Source organism: Lissotriton vulgaris, chromosome 8 (assembly GCF_964263255.1).
Source record: "Lissotriton vulgaris chromosome 8, aLisVul1.2, whole genome shotgun sequence".
NCBI lineage: Eukaryota > Metazoa > Chordata > Amphibia > Caudata > Salamandridae > Lissotriton > Lissotriton vulgaris.
In genome coordinates this window covers 823,890,419-823,898,852 of record NC_141696.1, presented here as the reverse complement: position 1 = coordinate 823,898,852, position 8,434 = coordinate 823,890,419, and the positions used below count along the sequence as shown (strand labels likewise).

The window sequence follows — 8,434 nt, the reverse complement described above, 5'->3', positions numbered from 1 at the left end:
TTCTGTACCTTGCTATAATATCATGTGTTCAACTATTAAGGCCAGGTGGGGGGTATTTTGCCTTTCTTTGTCACACCTTACGGAACACTTTGCCCTTACAGCTGCCTCTGTGTTCCTACTTTATGGAGTTTAGAAAGTTGGAGACTGTGTTGGCCGCCATCTGTAACTTATCACTAGGAAACCCTGTTGGAGTGGCCATGTGCGTTACTAATTCAAAGTTAGAAAGACCGGTCTGAAGTTGGGAAGGAGCATTCTATAGGTGAGGAAAGTGCAGGAAGATGTAGCCATCAGAAATATCTTTCCGACTTCAATTCAAAACCATTGGGTACATACATAGTTCTCATTTTACGTAAGAAGCTTGATTCAGCCATCCCTGGTTTTGAGCTAGACTATCAGAATGCCATTATTTTGATGGATACCAAAAGCTATACGTTTTCAACTAATGCACTACACAGTATTACAGATTTGGGACTTTATCAAGCTGTATTGTGTTCAATAGATCCATGGTGAGAGGCTCCCAGAAGCTCCATGTTCCTTTTACTGGGATCCAAGGATTGAATCAGATCGAGACACAAGTAATGGGAAAATCTTTTTCCTAGGACCTAGCATTACTTGTAGACAGACCAAAAATGGTTAATGCAATACAAAAACAGAAACCTTCAACCTATACGATGCATTGAATGCAATCAGTCATGTTCAGTATATAACTGCAAAAAACACGATCACAAAGAAATGTTTAGGGTGCTGGCCTTTGAGGCCAGCAACTACAAATCCCCTCAAAAGGAAAGAATAAACTCAATTTAATATTTGGGAAAGGAACTCCATATTACTAGCCATACATAATACTTCCCATTCTAACAGAGCTATAATTAAAAAAAAAAAACGTTCCTGTGCAATTCATTGGCTTCCAAAGAAAACACATTAGTTTAATTCTCAGACTCCAGAGGAAAACAAGTTTATTAATTCTATTCAGTTTTGTTTAAGGGAAACGATCTTCAATTGCCATTCATCTTAAATCACATGGTAATGACTTCACTGTCAGGACATTTGATCTAAGCATTAATTTTACATGAGTACAATCTGTGCCTTCCAAAAAAATCAATATAAAAGTTTCCAATGTGAACCTTTAAATGGATAATGAAAGTAGACATAGTAGAAATACTTTAGGTGAACTTCAGGTCTCCTGTTTTTCGGCACCACAACCACTGCAGGAAAATGGCCTGCGAGATGGTTTTGAAGACATATTGTATGGAGCATGATGGATATTGTATTCTGCTTCCCTACTCAAGGTTAAAACAATCTTTTGCTACTCTAATGCTTTAATTTCATTTAATTCAGTCAAGATCTCTTGGAAAAGTTGCAGCCATCTATACTCGATCCGAAGGTCAACAAAAGAGTACTTTTTAACAATTAACGAATGGAGAAAGACTATCAATTTCACACACTAATAAGCAGTGAGTGTTAGATTCATGTTAAAAATATAATTTTTCACTGGCAGACACTTTGGGTCTTTATTTTCCACAATATACAATGCTAAGAAATTGACAAAGTAGCTCTGGGCCTGCAGCTGTGTTTTTAAATCCCCCAACTGTAAATGCTGAAGCACAGACACTCCGCTGTTCGTCACCCTCACCACGCACCCCAGCAATCATTCACAGCCATGCAGTGCACAACATCTATTTTGCTTTGTATTCGCACTGCCAAACTCTGCACGCAGGCCTTCACACCAGAGCTCAGTTAATAACTTGTTTTTTTTTAAATATAATGCTTCGTACGCAGTAGTGGCTTGTCTAAGTACTATATTACTCAATTTAGAACTGCTCAATTTACCACACACAGAAGAATGGAAAGCTGAGTTAGCTTCACGGCGATTAGAACTTGTGACGTGTCACGGCAGATATGAACAGTCCGTATTTAACTCACAGAGCCATCATGAGACACTAAAATGGGATGGCCAGCGTGCTCTAGGCCGGACTCTGAACACGTTTAACTTTTCTACGTCCCTTCAACTCTCATCTTCGCACCTTCAGCCATGGCGTGCACATTCCTGCCTCACACTGCAGCCATAAACCAAGCTCTGCTCTGTCAAGGAGGCTTTGTACCACATGATCCTTGCACTGCAGAGGCTCAGCTCTGTTCTACACGCCTCAAACCATGCTTTTCTCGTTCTCACGAGCAGGTCCGCTCAACTTCCCAGCTACCACAGGCCATACTTATTAGACAGCTGCCTTCTAACGGTGGTCTCCGATGAGTAAAAGTAGAACCTACCAATCTAATTAGGTCAAGCATTGGAGACTTCTTGTATATACTTTAGTATATACTTATATGTGTATGTGCTTTGTGGGCTCTGGAGATCAGCCCTAGGACTTGTCTGCTTCCGCTTAGGAACTTTTTTTCTGTTCAACTGCCTCTATTTAACAGTCTTGATAGAAAATTACCAGTAGAGGTCAGTGAAATACCAGAATCATTTCAGAATTCTCTAGATTCCAGTCCCTAGAAATTGTCTTCCATGAGCACCCGTAGACAATAATATTTTTTCAACACTTGTATTTTTAGCGATATGACCACTGAAGGCCCTGATTTTATATTAAAAACAGAACTTTGGACTAAACCATTTCCAGCTGAAAGGCATTATATCTCTTCATGTGTTCCCATACCTGGTGTGTCACGAAGTTTGGTACTTACTGTCCCTCCATGGTAAAGAACAGTGGATGTTTCAGCACCCAGGCTAATGTGTTGCATAGCCAAATACATATATGGTCCAAAAGGCGAGACCAATTGCATTGCAAATGCTTGTTTTTAGAAAGGGGTTAATATTTATGGGGAAATCGTGCACCCTAGATTTTGAGGCCTTGGCTGAAGCCTTCAATCACCTCCAGCAAAGGCAGGTCTGGCTGGAGAAAATGGAACAGACTTAAGAAGCACAAGTCATATTTGACAAGGCAATGGAAAGTCACCTAAATATCGAATTTCTTCTTGCTGGACATTAAGCTCACGAATGCATTATCATGAAGAACTTGGCACTATGTTTTGATTCCTGAGCAGGGAGAACATATGCTACGGCTGGCAGCCACGGTCTAATTTTGTTGGTTGAATATCCATGTTTCTAGTCCCCGGCATGACATGGTGGTATGATGAACATGCAGGCCCATCTCATGTGGGTATCCTGATTTCAACACTGAGGTTTCCTTTCCATACATGAGGATCTGTTACTTGATCTTCAGCTTAAACAGATTAAAAAATATATGGTTACAACTCCTAGAACGCAGTTTATTTTAATAAATAGTAATTCAGGACACACATATGGCTGATTCCCACACATAAATATCCCTATTGGCTACAAATCTGTTGGAAATACCTTTAATAGGAAAGTCAGATGCATCTAAGTTCCCCATCTCATCTGCTTTCAGAATTCTGTAGCTAACAGTGACTAGTCGCACTTTTGTTCTTCACTTTTCTGATGGCTACTGCTCAGACATGTAAAAACATGGCAGACTCAATGCAAAACCCATCTTTCCCCATGATCCATTCACCAAGACTATTGCAAAGCAGTGTTTACAGCAGAACCACCGTCATCATTCAGGCCACCTGTATTTGGTTTGGTCCCTTCCAGGTCGAGCTAACATTACACTAACATTTTACTTGGTATTTCAGCTCCTGAACAACAGTTGGTCATAATTTCTAGACATTCGAGGCAAACCAACAATGATTAAATTAACTGAAAATTCAAATTACCTTACACTATATAAAATGTTACTTCATTGGAGCCTCTTTAAGGCTTTGTTATCAAATTGGCTTTACCCTAAAGCACCAAAATTAAATAAATAACAAAAAAAAAGGGTTGTTGGCTCTAAGTTACTTTCCTGACTCTACCGCTTTTCCGCCACACCAATATACGCAACCTCTAGAGTGACCGAGGTTTAGTAAAGCAGAGGGTCGGATGCAGCAAATCTGACATCAAGCATCAAAACACTGACATAATACATGTAAGAAAGTGAAAGTCATGAGCCACAATCATGTAGGGTTAGCCAGTGTGGGGAAAGCGATCAACTTTTTGTTTGTTTCAGCTGTAAGAGGACCTTTGTGCAGCATGTTCAAGCATCAATTGAATAAAAAGTCTGGCTCTGGATAGCCGAACAGCTTAAAGTCTCCTTCGAAGCGTGAATAAAGACGACGAATGTCTCTTTTGGAGACTCTAGCGAAATAGTTTTGCACTTTGGTCCTGTTGTACAACGTAATTCCTGGAGGGATTGTTGGGTAAGACACCAAACTGTCTATTCCTGCTTCTTTCAGAATGTGCAAGGCATCGGCCTCCAGGGTTTCATGGTGTCCCACCACATTGTAGTTTATATCACAGGGGGCACACAGCTCCACATAAGAAACCCAGTGAATTATATGCTCTCCAAACTGTAGATCCAGCCACCTGTGGTTGGGATCACCCAAATAGCGAACAAAATCCTCAAACTGCAGACCTCTGCTCTCCGTGTGGTTCTTTCTGTACTTTCGAATGATCGCTGGAGCGATATTATGCTTGTACCAAGGCTCGAACCGAGGATTGTTGACAAACTTATCCTTGAACGCAGAGATTAGTCTTTCAAATGGGTCTCTTACAATCAAGAATTTGAAGTATGATTCCAACCTGAAAAGAGAAAAGCAAGGATTACATTTTGCCCATTTCACAGAAACCTTAGTTTGCAGAATCACCAGCAGTCAGAAAACCAGGGTTGTTTTGTTATGGTATGGGCGCGAGCTACAGTCATTATGATTGTCTTGATCTGAGCATTCGTTTGTGCAAACATGGAAGTGTGATCAACTGGGTGTGTTTTGTTCTGAGAAGTTGGAAGAGCTTCATCAACGTTGAGGTGAGAAGTGGTTTGGTTGTGGAAGATCTCTGTATTGTCTTATTGATGAGTGTAAAAAAAAGAAAACTTCCATTTTTTATTTGGATTGAGTGCTCTGTTGCCCATTGTTTAGCAAGTGTAAACTCATTTCTATTTACTCATAAAAGTTTAGGTAAGTAATTAGGATGCAATGTTGCGCACCTGAGGGTGTGGTATATTTATGCTATTTTTTTATCCAAGTTATTCTAGAGTATCTTTTGGTGTGGTGTGAGACAGCACAGTTGGCATTTTTAATCCACTCTGGGTGCACTGTGATTCTAAAAAGAGCACTCTACTCAAAAACAAACACAATAATTCAGCCTATAGATGCTGGAGAGTGTGCATTGTATTTCTCCTGCTGACTAGCATTTTTAGGGTTCATCAAGAAATGGCTGCAAGGCCGTGAAATGGAAATAACCTTAAGTTAAAAAAATGCAAACAAACAGGAACACTGCTCGGAGGTCAGGACGCGCTACACGCCGCTCCAGAGCTTTACACAGCCTGGGGTTTCCCGTCGTTTTTGGAGCCATACTCGGCATAAAAACGAGGATCGAATCAGTTAATAGCACCCTGTTCGACATTTTCTACAATATTGGAACTACTAAATATTGTGACCTCCGAGCCTCAAAGAACCGGCTTTAGTACTGACATTTACAGAATCGAGAATCTTACCCTTCATCGTATACACTCATACCGAGTATCATCGGGCCCGGCTGGGTCGGAATTATCACCAGCTGAGCGACCTTCTGACTTTGACACAGCCATCTAGCCCTGAGGAATCGCGAGTGCGATGAAACACGTGTCGGCTGGCTGTATACTTCATTAAAGACTCCACGAGTTACCCTTCATTGGAGTTCTGTTGAAATACTTCAGTCATTTATGTTGCTAAAATTTTGTTGTATTGTTACTTAATCTAATTACTGTGTTTTGAGTGCATCGGCAACCCAGTCAGTGAGATAAGTGGCAGTTTTGTCTACTCAATCGGAGTGGTTAAAGGTTTGTCCACTCGCCGATCTGCACCTGAGATAATATTACTTTGAAACCTTTGTGCGTATGAACAGGCAGTGCACCCGAGCCTAAACTGATCAAAAAACCTCCAGAACTCATAGCTTAAGTTAAAAAAAATGCAATGGACAATCGTACTCTCAAAACAGCTGTGATGTGAAGTACTATATGACAATCCCACGTTAATGTTAATGCTAAAGCTATTTGTAAAGCGCATCTGTTACCAAAAAGGTGTCCTGGCGCTAGGAGAAGTTCTGAAGAGGAATCAAATGGAGGATGAGTAGTGGGGTTTTTTGGATCAGTTTGTAAAAAGCCAAGTTTTTAATGTCTGAGGCAGAGAAGGTTAGTCATGCTTCTCAGAGAGGGGAAGTGCATTCCAGGCCTTAGCTGCATTAACTGTGAAGCTTCTGCCTCCCCAGTTAGCCTTCTTCACCCTTGGTATTGTTACCATCTTGGCATCAGAGGAAAGTAACGTTCTGGTCGGGGTGTTCCATTGGGTGAGTTGTTTAAGGAATTCTGGCCCTATTCCATGAAGGGCTTTGAAAACCAAGCACAAGGCTTTGAATTGGGTACGTTTCCTTACCGGAAGCCAGTGTAGGGCTTTGATTTGGGCGGAGATTGATTCGGCTCTAGGTATGCGGGTAAGTAATCTGGCCGCTGCGTTCTGCAGAACTTGTAGTTTGTTCAAAGATCCCTCATGTATCTTTAGGTACAGGCTGTTGCAGTAATCTAGGCTAGGCATGATTAAGGCAGTAACAATGGATTTTTGTGCTGCTTTAGGGAGAGATGGCAATATTTTTTTGCAGGATTTAAGAATATAGGTGGTAGTCGAGACCACTTTATTGATCTGGTCCCTACAGTTCAATTTCTCATCGATCCAAAAGCCCAGGTTTTTGACTTTTTTAACTGGCGTGGGAACCTGGCCTAGATCTATTGGCCAGCAGTCTGGTGTCCAGAGATTAGGATTATTTTCAAACAAAACCACCTCTGTCTTGTTGGAATTCAACTTCAAACAGTTTCAGGCCGCCCAACCCCCCACGGCCCTCATACAGTTCTGTAGCCTCTGGGGGGCAGTCTGAGAACCACCAGGAAGAAGGTTCACGACTATCTGAGTGTCATCGGCGTAGGATGTTAGTGTGAATCCAAATGATTCTATAAGGGGGGCCAGGGTGGAGACAAATATTAAAAAGGGTCGGGCTCAGAGATGAGCCCTGCGGAACACCACAAGGCAGAGAGAATGGCTCTGCTTTGAATTCTTCAAGAGCTACGGTTTGTACTATATCCATTAAAAAAGATTTAAGGAGTTTCCATGCCGAGCCCTTCACTCCTATCTCCTGTAGACGGTCCATCAACAACGCGTGATGGACCGTGTCAAATGCTGCCGAGAGATCCAGCATTATCAATTCCGCATTGCCTCCTTGGTTTAAAATCATTCTAATCTCTTCTGTGGATTTTATGAGTGCAACTTCAGTACTGTGACCTCCTCTGAACCCAAACTGGGTTGGGTCCAGGGTCTGAGTATCTTGTAGAAACATGTTCAGTTGAGCATTAATGTTCCTTTCTATGACTTTTGCAGGAAAAGGGATTCTAGAAATAGGTCTAAAGTTGTTGGGATCAGTGACATCCAAATTGTTTTTTTTTTAGCAGTGGTAGAATTGAGGCCTGCTTCCAGTCTTTAGGGAAGTACTCCACCGAATACATAGTATTGAAGATCGGGGTCAGTATTTTAGAGACAGGCTCTGTGGCTGAAATAACTACAGAAGTGGGGCATGGATCCATTGGAGAACCCGATTTTACCTTTTGTAGTAGGTTGCAGGTGTCTAGTTGTGTTAGTGGGGTGAAATTGAGTAAAAGCGGGTTATTTTTGTTAATTTATGTAGGAGCTGGTGCTAAACCGTATGTAGTTTCGTGACTCGAATTATTGAAGGTGCAAAAATGTTGTTCACTTTCTCAAATAAGTAGTTGGCAATTTTATTACACAGCTCCTGATTGGCTGTAAGGGGTGGCGTGCCTGGAGCAGACAGTTGTTTTACTATATTAAAAATCTCTTTGGAGGAATTTCTGGCCTGAATATTTCTGTCAGCGAAATATTCTTGTTTTGCTTTGAGAAGCAGCTGTTTGTATACTACAAGACTTGTTTTGTGGTCCTGCCTTTCCTTGTCATTGTAGCCCTTCCTCTATTTTCTTTCTAGATGTTTACAAACTAATTTCTGATCTGAGTTTGGGAGAGTACCATGGGGCAGAGGGGTTTTGTCTAGTTTGATGAAGATGTTTTATAGGTGCAAGTTCCTTACCTGCCTCTGCTAGCCAATTGGAAAAGTATTGGTGGCCTCATCTATGTCTCTAGACATCAACGGCATGGTTGATGTGAGCAGTTGGTGTAGTTCCTTAGTATCTATGTTATTCCAGGCTCTGGTCCCTGAATGTTCTCTTAGAGGTTTAGGGGTCATACGGTCAGGCAGGGTGACCTGATAAAAGACAGCTGAGTTATCCGACCAGGTCAGGGGAAAGAAATTGAGGGTTTCCAAGAACGAGTTGTTTGAAAAAAT

The 8,434-nt window shown here is 41.5% G+C and overlaps 1 protein-coding gene across 2 annotated transcripts in view; it reads right to left on the bottom strand.

Annotated features, from left to right (window-relative positions):
* Window positions 1-939: 939 nt before the first annotated feature.
* The window catches only part of CHST10 (carbohydrate sulfotransferase 10), a 208,321-nt gene continuing 200,826 nt past the window's right edge, over window positions 940-8,434 (bottom strand). For both annotated transcript variants that reach the window (XM_086934721.1, XM_086934722.1), the window contains one exon: window positions 940-4,639. In XM_086934721.1, coding sequence (XP_086790847.1) covers window positions 4,102-4,639 — 538 coding nt within the window. In that variant the 3' untranslated portion in view covers window positions 940-4,101. The remainder of the gene's footprint in view (window positions 4,640-8,434) is intronic.